The sequence below is a fragment of the Carcharhinus amblyrhynchos genome, unplaced genomic scaffold (genome assembly GCF_965287045.1).
Source record: "Carcharhinus amblyrhynchos unplaced genomic scaffold, sCarAmb.v2.hapA scaffold_39, whole genome shotgun sequence".
NCBI lineage: Eukaryota > Metazoa > Chordata > Chondrichthyes > Carcharhiniformes > Carcharhinidae > Carcharhinus > Carcharhinus amblyrhynchos.
This window is the reverse complement of record NW_027649780.1, coordinates 9056626-9072608: the sequence shown is the minus strand read 5'-3', so window position 1 is coordinate 9072608 and position 15983 is coordinate 9056626. Positions and strand designations below refer to the sequence as shown.

General features: G+C 46.1%; 3 protein-coding genes across 3 annotated transcripts in view; 2 read left to right on the top strand and 1 right to left on the bottom strand.

The window, feature by feature from the left end:
* Positions 1 to 15965, top strand: part of LOC145363619 (uncharacterized) — a 51094-nt gene extending 35129 nt beyond the window's left edge. Inside the window, 2 exon segments of the mRNA XM_080218802.1 lie at positions 2283 to 3050; positions 15299 to 15965. Coding sequence (XP_080074928.1) covers positions 2283 to 3050; positions 15299 to 15881 — 1351 coding nt within the window. The 3' untranslated portion in view covers positions 15882 to 15965.
* LOC145335633 (uncharacterized) overlaps positions 1 to 15983 on the top strand; it is a 198718-nt gene that overhangs the window by 94830 nt on the left and 87905 nt on the right.
* LOC145363653 (uncharacterized) lies at positions 10945 to 13020 on the bottom strand. Its single transcript, XM_080218851.1, has 2 exons — positions 12794 to 13020; positions 10945 to 12690 (listed from the first exon to the last, which is right to left on the bottom strand). Exon 2 carries the CDS (start codon positions 12227 to 12229, stop codon positions 11081 to 11083), a length of 1149 nt encoding a protein of 382 aa, XP_080074977.1. The 5' UTR covers positions 12230 to 12690; positions 12794 to 13020; the 3' UTR covers positions 10945 to 11080.

Here is a 15983-nt window from a genome sequence, read left to right as displayed (position 1 = left end):
AATCCCTTCCCATAGACAGAGCAGGAGTATGGCCTGTCCTCAGTGTGAATTCTGTGGTGTGGCCAAAGGCCAGACAACTGAGTTAAATCCTTTCTCACATTTGGAGCAGATGAATCGCTTCTCCCCAGCGTGAATGCATTGGTGTATTAACAGGATGAAGGACTGGTAATGTTAGCAGGGTGAGATAACTGAGTAAATCTCTTCTCAGATACGGAACAGCTGAATGGTCACATCCCAGTGTGAATTCGCTGATGTGCAGTGAGGATAGATGACTGTTTAAACCTCCTTTCACAGTATGTGCACCTATAAGGTCTTTCCTCAGTGTGAATTCGCAAGTGTGACAGGAGGCTCGCTGCCTTAATAAATCCTTTTCCACACATAGACGAGGTGAATAGCTTCTCCCCAGCATGACTGTCAATGGATTTCCAGCTGACATGGATAATAGAATCCTTCACCACAATCCTCATATTTCCACAGTCTCTCTGTGATGCTGTTCCCAGTGTTGACGGATTTCCAGGCGGGATGCATAATTGAATCCCTTCTCACAATCCCCACATTTCCACTTCATGCTGCCAATGCCCTTGTGTCTCTCCTGGTTGGACAATCAGTTGAAGCCTCGTCCACACACACACACAACACGTGTACAGTTTCTCCTCGGTGTGAACGGTGTGATGTTTTTCAGGCTGTCTAAATGATTGAAGCTCTTTCCATAGTTAGCTCGCTCGAACACTCTAGCTTCTGTGTGTCTCGGTGCTTTCCAGTCACGTTGATGTTTGAAATCTTTTCACACAGACAGAACAGAAAAATATTTCTACTTCCACATTCAATGATATTCAGCTCCTGATGAATCTGTCAGATTTTGATGTTTGTTTTAATTTGTGGAAATCCTCCCCTGGAAAATGGTTTGAAAGGAGTGCTCACAAAGAGTACAGGACAGAAATTGAGAGCAGACAGGTCTGGTTTCTCTGGAATATTCTCTCCCCCAGTTTGTCAGTCCCACTCTCTGTCTCTCAGGGAAAGACCTGAACCCGCTCCAAGATGGCCGCGGCCGGTTGCCTGGGTAACTCGCACCTCGCAACTGGGAGAAGCCCCGCCCACTCACTATTCCCTTATCAAGATGGCCACCCTTGCACCACATCTGAACCAGACCCATTTCCTCTCCCAAGATGGCGACGAACGGTTGCCTCGTTAACCCAGGCTCATTACCGGGGAGGAAGCCCCGCCTCTCTGATCACCCTCATTCACACTCGTAAGATGGCAGCTAGCGAGGCCGCCCCCTTTGGGCCTGTTCCCATGGGAAAGTCAGGGGCCGCGGCCGAAGCCAGAAGTTGGTGCCCTTTCCAGTGCAGCCGTGATTTCCATTCCTACCCTGTGTTCACAATCTCCTCCCCAACACCATGACTGACACTGAGCATGCTCAGAGCGCTCGCTCCATTGCGAGGCTCACAACCGCCTTACCAATGTCGCGCGTGCTCCACTCCCGACCTGCCCCCCCCGCCCCTCATTCACTCTGATTGGTTAGAGGACCAGCCTCTCCCACGTGGCCCTCCAGCCCCGCCCCTCCTTCACTCTGATTAGTTGGAGGACTGGCCTCCCACGCGGTCCTCCAGCCCTGCCCCTCCTTCACTCTGAATGGTTGGAGGACCAGCCGCTCCCACGCGGTCCTCCAGCCCTGCCCCTCATTCACTCTGATTGGTTAGAGGGTCAGCCGGTCCCACACTTATTTCCAGTTGCCCCCTCTTCCTATTGGTCCGCGCCTGCCGTCAGTCAGCGTTCGAGTATTGTGATGTGGAACATGCGCAGTGTCATTGGTGGCTTTGGCTCTTGTTTGTGCCGGAGTTTGTGAGCTGCTTCTACAGGAGATCAGAAGAGAAGGGTTTGCAGATGCGAAACGTCAGATGAAGCTCGGGTTGAGTAACTCCATTTATCAGGATCTGAATATCATCGGTCTTTGAATGTGAAAGGATAAATGATCAACTGTTCGAAAAGAACACATTTCAAACATCAGTGACTGGAAAAGCATCGAGACACACACACACACACCCGAGTGAGTGTTCCAGTAAACTGACTGTGGAAAGAGCTTTAACCAGTTATTCGGCTTGAGAAAACATTGCAAAATATAAGGAAAAATCATACATTTCTTCAATGTTTGGACAAGACTTGAACTAATTATCTAACCTGGAGAGACACAGGGACACTGGCACCATGGAGAAACGGTGGAAATGTGAAGATTGTGGTAAAGGATTCAATTATCCATCCCTGCTGGAAAACCATCAACGCAGTCACACTGGGGAGAGGCCATTCACCTGTTCTATATGTGGGAAAGGATTTACTCAGTCATCCAACCTATCATTACACCAGCGAGTTCACACAGGGAAGAGGGCATTCACCTGCTCTGCGTGTGGGAAGGCTTTCAGTCAGTTATCTGGGCTTTCATCACACCAGCGAATTCACACTGAGGAGAAGCCATTCAGCTGCACTACCTGTGGAAAAAGGTTCAGGCATTCTTCAGCACTCACAGCACACCAACGCACTCACACTGGGGAGGGACTGTTCACCTGTCCTGAGTGTGGAAAGAGATTCACTCAGTCATCCAACTTCACATTACATCAGCGAGTTCACACTGGGGAGAGGCCTTTCACCTGCTCCATGTGTGGGGAAGGATTCACTGGGTCATCCCACCTGCTGTCACACCAGCGGATTCACACTCAAAAGCCATTCAGCTGCACTTCCTGTGGAAAGAGTTTTAGACAGGCAACCTGTCTCATTGCACACCAACGGATTCACACTGGGGAGAGGCCATTTACTTGTTCCACGTGTGGGAAGGGATTCACACTTCTACCCACCCTGCTGAGACACCAACGAATTCACACTGAGGAGAAGCCATTCAGCTGCACTGACTGTGGAAAGACTTTCAGGCAGTCATCCAATCTTGTTTTACACCAGCGAGTTCACACTGGAGAGAGGCCATTCATCTGCTCCATGTGTGGGAAAGGATTCAATCGGTCATCCAACCTCACTGCTCACCAGCGAGTTCACACTGGGCAGAGGCCGTTCACTTGCTCCATGCGTGGGGTTCGCAAAGCTTTTCAACCTGCTGGCTCACCAATGCACTCACACTAAGAGGCCATTTAACTGCTCTGTGTGTGGGAAGAGATTCAGTCAGTCACAATGGTTCCTGAGACATCAGCAGGTTCAATAGTGACTGCAAGGGTTAGATTCTACTGTTACTGCTGCTGTTTATCTTGTTTAGTATTGATACGTGGTTTTGTTCCTGCTGATATGACTCGCTGGAGTTTAATATTCTGGCGATCTCACTAATTTTCAGAGCTTCAGTGTCCATTTTTGACAACACTACAGCACTATCATCTGCACCATATCCTTTCTTTTTCCCCTCTGTACTCTATGAACGGCATAGCTTGTTGCTATAGTGCACCAGAAACAATGTTTTTCACAGTATCCCAGTACATGCAACAATAAATTAAATCAAATATTGATGACGTATTCTCTCAGTAACAATACCTTTTGTATTTTGTTGAATTTGTTGCGTTTACTTCATTACATGGATAAGATAGTACAGATGCCACATACAGTGTATATATTAAATCTTTTAACTTAGTATCTATATATAAAATATATCGTGTCAATTTATTTTGAATAAATCACCTAAAAGGACAGTAGGAAGAGAGGTAATAAGCTGTGGATAACGAAGGAGGTGAAGGAAAGTGTTAAATTAAAAGCGGAGGAATTTAGAGTAGCTAAGAGCAGTGGGCGAGAAGAGGATTGGGAAAGGTTTAAATGTCAACAAAGATTGACAAAGAAGTTGATAAAGGAGGGTAGGAGAAGCTATGAGGCTGGGCTAGCACTTAATATAAAAAAGGATAGCAAGAGTTTTTATAAATATATAAAAAGGAAGAGGCTGGCTAGGGTGAACGTTGGTCCTTTAGAGGATGAGAAAGGGGAGCTAGTGGTAGGGGATGGGGATATGGCTAAGGTCTTGAATAACTTTTTTGTTTCTGTCTTCACGGAGGAGGACGTGAATAATTTGCCGGGTGTTAGAGATGGAAAGGTGGTAGGAATGGAGGGTCTTAATGACATTACTGTTACTAGAGAGGTGGTGCTCGACAGACTGGAGGGGCTGATTGTGGACAAGTCCCCAGGACCGGATGGAATGCATCCGAGGGTTCTGAAAGAAATGGCGGAGGTGATAGTGGATGCCTTGGTGGTTATTTTCCAGACGTCGCTGGATTCCGGGGAAGTGCCGGAAGATTGGAAAACGGCTAATGTTACGCCGTTGTTTAAGAAGGGTGCCAGGCAAAAGGCGGGGAATTATAGGCCGGTTAGTTTAACGTCTGTGGTAGGTAAAATGTTAGAATCCATCATTAAGGAGGAAATTGCGAGGCATCTTGAAGGGAATTGCTTGATAGGGCGGACGCAACACGGTTTCATTAAAGGGAAGTCGTGTCTGACAAATTTACTGGAGTTCTATGAGGATGTGTCTAGGGCAGTGGATAGAGGAGAGCCGGTGGATGTGGTCTTTCTGGATTTTCAGAAGGCGTTTGACAAGGTACCTCACAAGAGGTTATTGCAGAAGGTCAGGGGACATGGAGTTGGGGGTAGGGTGTTAGCGTGGATAGAGGATTGGTTGTCAAATAGGAGGCAGAGAGTGGGGGTCAATGGGTGCTATTCGGATTGGCGGTTGGTGACTAGTGGGGTGCCCCAGGGGTCGGTGCTGGGGCCTCAGCTATTTACCATTTATATAGATGATCTGGAGGAGGGAACCGAGTGCAGGGTGTCGAAATTTGCTGATGACACCAAGATTGGGGGAAAGGCAAATTGTGCGGAGGGTGTGGAGAGTCTGCAGAAGGATCTAGATAGGCTGGGCGAATGGGCCAGGAAATGGCAAATGGAATTTAATGTTGGCAAGTGTGAGGTGGTCCACTTTGGTAGGAAGAATGGTAGGAAGGACTATTACTTACGGGGCGAAAAACTGCAGCAGGCGACGGTGCAGAGGGACCTCGGGGTCCTTGTGCATGAGTCGCAAAAACCCAGCTTGCAGGTGCAGCAGGTGGTCAGGAAGGCGAATGGGATGCTGGCCTTCATAGCGAGGGGGATTGAATATAAAAGTAGGGAGGTCTTGCTGCAGCTGTATAGGGCATTGGTGAGGCCACAGCTGGAGTACTGTGTGCAGTTTTGGGCGCCGCACCTGCGCAAGGATATTTTGGCCCTGGAGGGAGTGCAGAGGAGGTTTACTAGGCTGATACCGGAGTTGAGGGGATTGAGCTATGAGGAGAGGCTGAATAAACTAGGCTTGTACTCGTTAGAGTTTAGAAGAATGAGGGGAGATCTCATTGAGACGTATAAGATGATGAATGGGATGGATAGGATAGAGGTGGAGAGACTCTTCCCGCTCAAAAAAGACAGTAGGACTAGGGGGCACAGCCTCAAGATAAAGGGGAGGCGGTTTAGAACGGAGTTGAGAAGGAACTTCTTCACTCAAAGGGTGGTGAATCTCTGGAATTCTCTGCCCGTTGAAGTGGTGGAGGCTGCCTCGCTAAATATTTTTAAGAAGCGGGTTGATGGGTTCTTGATAAGAGAGGGGATTAAGGGTTATGGGGAGAGGGCGGGAAAGTGGAACTGAGCCACGACAGATCAGCCATGATCTTATTGAATGGCGGGGCAGGCTCGAAGGGCTAGATGGCCTACTCCTGCTCCTATTTCTTATGTTCTTATGTTCTTTTACTCCATTTCCAAAATGTGATTTCAAACTATTTGACACTTTGGGATTGAGGCCATTCGTGTAACCCCTGGATGGTGAGTAGGGAGGAGGTGAATGTGCAGCTGTTACATTGTTGCATTTGCAGGAGAAGCTGTCTTGGGAAGTTTATAAGTTCTTTATTTTTAAAATAAACATAATGTGGAAAGGCTCTGACTCATGTGTGGTCTCAGTGTGTCGCTGCCTCAATGACATTCTGTTTTCACTGACTAGATAGTTCGAAGCTGCTGCTGACTGTATTCTCTCTTTGGAAAGCTGGATTGAAAATGTAACGTTTGATAGGATTTATATCAAATCCCCTGATAGTTATATTAGCCCACCATCCAATAAAAACATGTTCTAATATTCTGTGTCAGTAACGTCCTAGATAAAAATAGTCATTAAGGTCGATTAAACACATTCCAGTTCGTTAAATGAAGTTAATGAGATGCTGGTGGTCTTTGGTTTCGGATTTTACTCATTTTATTGGAAACTGCTCATTTCATAAAGTATTTTTATATTTGGTAAATAACAAAACAAAGAACAACACAGCACGGGAAACAGGCCCTTCGGCCCAACGAGCCCGCGCCGCCATCTTAACAACGTGCTTTTCCTCCTCCACCCTTGACCCATGTTTCTGCTTATAGTACCCCCATTGGAGACCAGATTAAGGGGAGAATAATTTAGGGACAATTTGTTCCACCAATCAGCCGAAGAGCTCATCTTTGGGGTGTGAGAGGAAACCGGAGCACCCGGAGGAAACCCACGCAACCACAGGGAGAATGCGCAAACTCCCACAGACATTGGCCCAAATCCATGTATCTGCACAGCAAACAGTGATAGTCACTGAGCTGTTGTGGTGCCCATCTGCTGGTCCAGTTTTAAGCGTACACAAACGACGTGAAGTACTAGGCTACTCTCAAAATATCCAAGAGCAGCCCACGCACGACCCACCATGTGTATGCCTCTTGTTAGGCAACAACATGGTGCGGACGGTGGAGCAGGAAAAAGCTCACATGATTCTGATCTTCATTGTGTGTGAACTTACATTCAAAACCCATTGATAAACTCACTACACAATCAGCTCTGACCAGGGCTTTCGTATGTTGTCACTGAGCATTAAGCAGCAGAAAGAGTGGAATGGCAGTCAGGCCACACAGCCTAACCTGGGTTCAAATCCTGCTTGGGTGACTGTCTGTCATGCTCTCCCTATGTCTGTGTGGGTTTCCTTTGGGTGCTCTGGTTTCCTCCGACAGTCCAAAGATGTGTCGGTTAGATGGATTAGCCATGGTAGTGTGTGGGGTTGGAGGAATAGAGCAGAGGAAAGGGCCTGGGTGAGATACTCTGTCAGAGAGTCAATGCAGATTTGATAGGTCGAATAGCCTCTTCTGAACTGTAGGGATTCCATGATTCTATGAACAGTAGTTAAAATTTGAATGTATCGCAACTTCCAATGTGTCATATGTGATTTGTGAGTGAGTTCACAGTACCTGGCTGTTAAATTCCTGAGCTGTCACTCAGGGTCTTTCCCCACACTGGCTGAAATACATAAAAAAGTGTCACTCAGCAGAGTGTGGAGATTTTATGTGTCACCAAGAGCTCCTTACAAGACTCACATTATTATGGAATGCTTTAGTTCAGCCCCAGGGAGACAGCTCCTCCAAATATCACCCAGCCAGACATCACATCAACAACCCTCCTTCCTCATGAAGTTTGACAGCACAAAAAGAGGCCTTTTAGCCCATCGTGTCTGCACTGGCCATCGAACACCAATCTATTCCAATCCCATCATCCAGCGCTTCACTTGGTGCAGACAGTTATTGGTTCAGACGGTGGAGCAGGAAAAAACTCACATGATTCTGCTCTTCATTGCGTGGGAATTTACATTTGAAACCCATTGATAACCTCACTACACAATCAGCTCTGACCAGGGGTCAGAGCCCTGAGCAGGGCTTCTATATGTTGTCACTGAGCATCAAGCAGCAAAAAGAATGGAACAACAGTTACGCCACACAGCTCCGGGGATCCAGGTTCAAATCCAGCTTATGCTATAGCATTTCAGGTGTTCATGAAAATGCGTCTTAAATGCCTGCTTGCACCATCCTGAAGTCTAAGAGGAGGTGAGAAAAACTGGAGTAAGATGTGAGTTTCGAGCTAGGACAAGGGGGAACCTTAAAAGAGATTTGCTGCCTCAAAGCGCCAGTGACCCAGGTTCAATTCCTGGCTTGGGTCACTGTTTGTGCAGAGTTTGCATGTTCTCCCCAGATCTGCATGTGTTTCCTCCGGGTGCTCCTGTTCTCTCCCACAGGCCAATGATGTACAGGTCAGCTTGATTGGCTATGCTAAGTTGCCCCTTGGCATCCCAAGATGTGTAGCTTAGGTGCAGTAGGCATTCAGTATGCTTGGTTTCATCGGTCAGAACATTGAATACAGGAGTTGGAATTTCTTGTTGAAGTTATACAAGACATTGGTAAGGCCACATTTGGAATATTGTGTGCCATTCTGGTCACCTTATTATAGACAGTATATTATTAAACTAGAAAGAATGCAGAAAAGATTTACTAGGATGCTACCGGGACTTGATGGATTGAGTTATAAGGAGAGGCTGGATAGACTGGGGATTTTTCTCTGGCGTGTAGGAGGCTGAGGGATGATCTTATAGTGGTCTATAAAATAATGAGGGGCACAGAGCAGCTAGATAGTCAATACCTTTTCCCAAAGGTAGGGGAGTCTAAAACTATAGGGCATAGGTTTACGGGGAGAGGGGAGAGATACAAAAGTATCCAGGGGGCAATTTTTTCACACAGACCGTGGTGAGCATCTGGAACAGGCTGTCAGAGGTAGTAGTAGAGGCAGGTATTATGTTGTCTTTGAAAAAGCATTTAGATAGTTACATGGGTAAGATGGGTATAGAAGGATACGGGCCAAATGCAGGCAATTGGGATTAGTTTAAGGGTTTAAAAAAAAGGGCACCATGGACAAGTTGGGCCGAAGGACCAGTTTCCATGTTGTAAACCTCTATGACTCGATGTGATGAAATAGCTCATTTTGTTTTCTTTATTGACCACATATGTGAATCAAACTATGAAGGGAGTAACCAGTCATGAAACAGATTATTGTACAATTGATGAACCTTGATTAAGTTGTAAATAATGAATCAATGATCATATTGGAAAGACTGGATTTTCATCCAAAACTTGTCAAGTTGAATTATTACATGTCTCTCTGTTTGTGTGAGAAACAGTAATTTCAGACAAACTGTTCTAATAATGAAAGATTCCTGATAAAGGTCCCGAGGAATGGTACATTATAATCTTTAGTTTGATCCAGCGGATAGCAAAATACTTCAAAATCAAGAGATTTTAGCTCTCTTGTATTCTTCTCTGATGTACCGAGGCTGGGTGGCCAACGTGCCTAAGAACTAATTGGATTAACCCAAGCAGCAGCTTGAGCTAATTATTAACTGAGGAAAAGCTTGACTCTGACACAGGGTGCTGGCCACTCAGGGGTTAAAAGCCAGGGCTCCGTAATGATTTGTTGCTGGCTGATTACTGAAGACGCTCACTCAAGGCAAGATTCACATATCCATGTCAGCAAGTGGGACTGTGTCTGAGACAGAGTTTTGAGAGCGGAATGCTGTGATGGATTAACACCTAGACAAAGTTGCAAAAATCACTGTCTGATTTGATTTATTATCGTCAATGTATGAACATACAGTGAAAAGTATTGTTTCTTGTGTGCTATACAGACAAAGAATACCTTACGTAGAGGAGAGGATGCAGAATACAGTGTTAGTCATAAGAGTTAGAATAAAGTTTTAGAAGCGTAGAATGAGTAGAAGATAGAATTAGAGGGTTTGCTGGGCACAGCTTGCAAGAAGTTGCCACACTCCAGCATCATCTTGGAAATTTCCCTGGATTGATAGGCAAACCCCTATCCTTTAATAATAATTTTAATGTTAATTTAATGTTGTAAAACTTATAATCCAAAGAATCCTGTCCTGCCTTAATTAAGTCTTGTTTGAACATACATTTTCTTTCATGGGGTGTGGGTGTCACCGACTAGGCCAGTATTTTTATTGTCTATTCCTAATTATCCTTGAGGTGGTGGTGAGCTGCCTTTCCTGAACCGCTGCAGTCCCTGTGGTTTGAGGTACGCTCGCAGTGCTGATAGGGAAGGAATTTACTAAGTCATTCTCAGATTGGGGTGACTGAGATTAGTTATATTACTGATAAGAAAATCAGAGTACAATCAGATAACACAGTGGGAAAGATATAAAAAGCTACTCTGGTGTGTTTTAATCAAGCCGATTTCGCATTTATCCAAAATATTACACTGCAGCCCAGTTCAAGGAGTTATTAACACCAGCAGAAACAAACTCCAACTGTCAGAACTGAAATATAGAACATTCACCGAACAGCAGGAGGCCATTCAGCCCATCATGTCTGTGCTGGCTGGAAAAGTATTGTCCAGTTTCGTCCTACTTTCCAGCTCTTGATCTGTCCCTCTGTGTGCTGCAGAATCCGAACTGCGTATCTAAGTTCCTGTTTAACGTGATGAGGGTTCCTGCCTCTCCCATCCTTTCAGACAGTGAGTTCCAGATCCCCATGACTCTCCGGGTGAAATGATTCCTTCACTAACCCTCCGAATCCTTCAATCCTTCATTCATTAGATTTGAAAATTGAACAGATTGTAATGATATTAAAAACTTGCCAACTGGCTTCAGCTTTCTGCCACAAGATTTACTTGACATATACTTTTATAATTGATTAATCTGGTGACCAGAACTGTAAAAAGTCTGACAACACCAGGTTTTAGACCAACCAATTTATTTGATAGTAAACTCACAAGCTTTTGAGGTTTCCCTCTTCCAGAACTGTGCTCAGTTCTCTAGCTTGCTCTAACTAGCATTTTATAAATATAAACAGAATATGTTGGGTCTGGCAGCATCTGTGTGGAGAAACAGAGTTAATCTTTTGGATCTAAATGTCCAGCCTCCTTCATGGATGTCTGGATGTTGACTCCAAATTCTCTCTGATCCTCTATAATTCTCAGCATCATCCCCTTTATTGTTCATTCACTTGTCTTGTCTAATGTCCCAAATTCATTCTCCCTCCTTGCTCCAGATCGAATTCCATGTGCCATTTTTCCGCCCATCTGACCAGCCCACTGATATCTTCCTGCAGTGCACGGCTTTCTTCTGGATTGTTAAACACAAATACAATTGTGTATCATCTGCAAACTGAATCATGACCCTTACATTTAAGTCTGAGTCATTGATATATACCACAAAACTGTGGAACCTCACTGGTAACCAGACACTATTCAGTCCTGGATGTGATTAACAGCAGCAATAACAGCAGAATCCAACCCCTGCTGTTGCCTGTGAACTTGCTGATGTTTCAGCAGGTTGTTTGACTGAGCAAATCCCTTCCCACACATGGAACAGTTGAACGGCCTTTCCCCAGTGTGAACTCGCTGGTGTTTCAGCAGATTCTGTTTACTTTTAAATCTCTTCTCACAATCAGAACATTCAAAAGGTCTCTGATCAGTGTGAACAAGTTGGTGTGTAGTCAGGTGGGATGACTGAGTGAATCTCTTGCCGCACAGGAGGCAAGTGTAAGGTCTCTCTCCAGTGTGAACTCGCCGGTGTATCAGAAGGTCGGATGTGTCAATGAATTCCTGACAACACACGGGGCAGGTGAACGGCCTCTCCCCAGTGTGAACTCGACGGTGTCTCAGAAGGTGGGCTAATCGAGTGAATCCCTTCCCACAGAGAGAGCAGGTGAATGGCCTCTCCCCAGTGTGAGTGCGCTGGTGTTTCAGAAGATCCTTTTTACTTTTAAATGTTTTCTCACATTCAGAACAATTGATAGGTCTCTGATCAGTGTGAACAAATTGGTGTTTCAGGAGCTGCGATGAACAAGTGAATCCCTTCCCACACACGGGGCAGATGAATGGCCTCTCCCCAGTGTGAGTGCGTTGATGAATCAGTAAATCCTTTCTGCTTTTAAAGTTCTTCTCACAGTCAGAACATTTAAATGGTCTCTGATCAGTGTGAACACTTTGGTGTGTCAGGAGGTGGGACGACTGAGTGAATCCCTTCCCACACATGTTGCAGATGAACGGCCTCTCCCCAGTGTGAGTGCGTTGGTGAAGCAATAAATCCTTTCTGCTTTTAAAGCTCTTCTCACAATCAGAACATTTAAATGGTCTCTGATCAGAGTGAACCTGGTGGTGGGTCCGGAGGTTTGATAAGGCATTAAATCCCTTCCCACATTGAAGACAGGTGAATGGCCTCTCACCAGTATGGACATGCTGGTGTGTGTACAGGCTGGATGACTGAGTGAATCCCTTCCCACACACAGAGCAGGTGAATGGTCTCTCCCCAGTGTGAATACGTCGATGGGTTTCCAATTCAGATGGGTAATTGAATCCCATCCCACAGTCCGCACATTTCCACGGTTTCTCCATGATTATTGACAGGCTATCGGGTGTAGGCCGAATGCAGATTTGAGCTCACTATCAGATTAGCCATGATGTTATTAAATGACGGAACTGGCCCGTGGGGCTGAATGGCCTATTGCTGCTCCTTGTTCACATGGTGCAGGTGTCCTCATGTCTCTCCAGGTTATACAATCAGTTGAAACCAGGTTCACACAAAGAACACGAGTACGGTGTCTACCTGATGTAAATGTGTTTTTTTTCACACTGTGTAACTGGTTAAAGATCTGCTCCAGCTGTGGAAAAATAACTGAGATATCTGTGTCTCGGGGCTTTTCCAGTCACAATGATGTTGAGTAATTTCCCAAAGACAAAATAGACAAACATTTCTCCTTCCACATTCACAGGCCTTTGATATTCAGATCCTGAAGAACTGTGTGACACTGTCAGATCCCAAGACGTTTGGTTTGAATCGCCCGTCTGCAGATATTCTGGAAAAGGAGTTTACAGTGAATTACTTTGAATATACAAGACACAAACAAGCCATTCAGTTTAATTCTTTACACTTGACACATCTTCTCCTGTCCCATATACCTCATCACAGCCTTTCAGTTGATTTTTCTATTCCTCTTGTGTGCTTCTCCTGTTTCCTTTTGAAACAATCTCAGCAATTTCCTCAACTCATTTCTCTGGTACTTCTAAACCAGTGAGTGAAGAAATTTATCCTTATTACCTTCTTGGATTTATTAGTAACTATCTAGTATTTATGAGTCTTTGTTTATTGATTGGTCCTCCTTTTAGACTCTGTCACAAGTGGAAGCATTCTTTCCACATTTCACCTGTCCAAGACACTGATAATTTTAAAGCAGGTCACTCTGTACAGGCAACAACTTCAACGCATTTAATCTTTCCTGAAAGCTGTAATCTGTGTTTACAAAAAACATCACAACAAATGCAGAATATAAATTACAGAGAGACAAATATTTCTCTTGGGGTTGAGTTTTCTGTGTGTAAATCATCAACTTGTAACCGTGTGTAAAAACAGCTTTAAAAATCAGCCCACAATAGAAACGCTGAACGGACAATTTTCTTTCCTCCACTCCCAGTTTTCTCCCTCCCTCTCCTCTGTCTGGGTTCAGTTCATTTGATAATAGACTCACTTGTGAGTCTATTATCAAATAAATTGGTTGGACTAAAACCTGGTGTTGTCAGACTTTTTACTGTGTTTACGCCAGTCCAACGCCGGCATACCCACATCATGGGTTCAGTTCTCCAGCTCCTGTCTGCAGACTGGGTCTTATTGGGGGTGTTGGAGCCTCCAGCGGGTGTTTGTGAATCCTCCCAGGATTTCCTTCCTTCCCAGAGATCAGAGTCCTCACTGATTTGAGGCCAAAGTGTAACCTCTTATTTATTGTCCCCCTCCCCCATCCTCTGATGTGAACCATCCTCCAGTGACTGAGCCAGGATGGGGCCGTTAACCTGGATCTGTTCCCGGGAGGGAGGGAGGGAGAAGCCCCGCAGCTGCAAACCAGGGAGCTGACAATGATTCTGAAGGGTTTGCGGATCCACAAAGTGTTTCCAGACCCTCCCCAATATCCAGTCCCCGGTTCCAGCGCCTCCCCCTCCGCTGCTGCAATGTTCGCTCCGCACTCACCGGGTTTCTTCTGCGTGTTGGTCTCCAGCTCCGCCTCTCATTCACTCCGATTGGTTGGAGGACCAGCCGCTCCCGCTCGGTCCTCCAGCCCCGCCCCCTCATTCGCTCCGATTGGTTGGAGGACCGGCCGCTCCCGCTCCGTCCTCCAGCCCCGCCCCCTCTTCTTATTGGTCCGGACCTGCCGTCAATCAGTCCCCGGGCATTGTGATGTGGAGCATGCGCAGTGTCATTGCTGTCCTTGGCGCTTGTTTGTCCCGGAGAAGCGGAGTCAGCGTTAGGCGGTGGCTGGGAGGGTCTGGAAACACTTTGTGGATCCGCAAACCCTTCAGAATCATTGTCAGCTCCCTGGTTTGCAACTGCGGGGCTTCTCCCTCACTCCCTCCCGGGAACAGGCCCAGGTTAACGGCCCCATCCTGGCTCAGACACTGGAGGATTTGGAAACACTTTGTGGATCCGCAGGCGGTGAGGAGCTGGAACCAGCGGGTTTTAAATGGAAATTTTGAATGGCGCGGATCCAGAGCCCGAAATCAAATCGGAAACATAAATGGATCCGGGCGGTGAGGCTTCATAAACACCCGGTTTATGAATAAATAAACATAAATCATCCCAGTACATTTAGTGGGGGTGGCACGGTAGCACAGTGGTTAGCACTGCTTCCTCACAGTGCCAGGGTCCTGGGTTCGATTCCCAGCTCGGGTGGAGTTTGCATGTTCTCCCTGTGTCTGCATGGGTTTCCTCCGGATGCTCCAGTTTCCTCCTACAGTTGGAAAGACGTGCTAGTTCGGTACATTGACCCAAACAGGTACTGGCGATGAGGGGAATTTCATTGCAATGTTAATGTAAGTCTTACTTGTGACTAATAAACAAACTTTAAGGGAGAGTGTGTGGGATGGGGATCTGCAACTCTGAGAGGAAAAAATTGCAGAGAAACTAGAATTGTCTGTTCAGAATTTCTATCCTGGACTGTCAGTGATGACTTTTATTGACTGGTTTTACAGCTATTAGAAGTTGAGGATTACAGATGGGAATCTGAAACTAAACATCACATCAAGATCTGACAGAATCACTCAATTCTGAGGACCTGGATATCATCGTACTTGGAATGTGGAAGGAGAAATGTTTGTTTGTTTTGTCTGTGGGAAAAGATTTCAAACATCAGTGTGACTGGAAAAGCACCGAGACACACGCACACCCGAGTGAGTGTTCCAGTGAACGGACTGTGGAAAGAGCTTAAACCAGTTACACAGCCTGAAAAAACATCACCATTCAGTGAGGAGAAATGGACACGTGTTGTGTGTGTCGACAAGGCTTCATCTGATTATCAGCATGGAGAGACATGATGACACTGATACCACAGAGAGACCGTGGATATGTGGAGACTGTGGGAAAGCATTCACTTGCCCATCCAAACTGGAAACTCATCGACACACTCACACTGGGGAGAGACCCTTCACCTGCTCCATATGTGGGAAGGATTTCACTCAGTCATCCAACCTGGCATTACATCAGCGTGTTCACACTGGGGAAAGGCCATTCAGCTGCTTTGTGTGTGGGAAAAGATTCATTCAGTCATACAATCTAGCACTACACCGGCGGGTTCACAGTGGGGAGAGGCCGTTCACCTGCTCCGTGTGTGGGAAGGGATTCATTAATTCCTCGAACCTAGTGGCACACCAGCGAGTTCACTCTGGGGAGAAACCATTCAGCTGCACTGACTGTGGAATGAGCTTTAAGCTTTCATCCACTCTGCTGAAACACCAGCGAGTTCACACTGGGGAGAAACCATTCAGCTGCACTGACTGTGGAAAGAGCTTCAGACACTCAGGCAGTCTCACTGTACACCAGCGAGCTCACACTGGGGAGAAGCCATTCACCTGCTCCATGTGTGGGAAGGGATTCACTGATTCATGCCAACTGCTGAGACATGAACGAGTTCACACTGGGGAGAGGCCGTTCTCCTGCTCTGAGTGTGGGAAGGGATTCATTGATTCATCTCAATTACTGAAACACCAGCGAGTTCACAAGTGACAGCAGGGATTGGATTCTGCTGTTATTGACAACCAGGTCCTTTCATTCTGACAGCAGGAGTTTGTTTCTGCTGATGTTAATACAGCCAGTAACTAGGCTGGA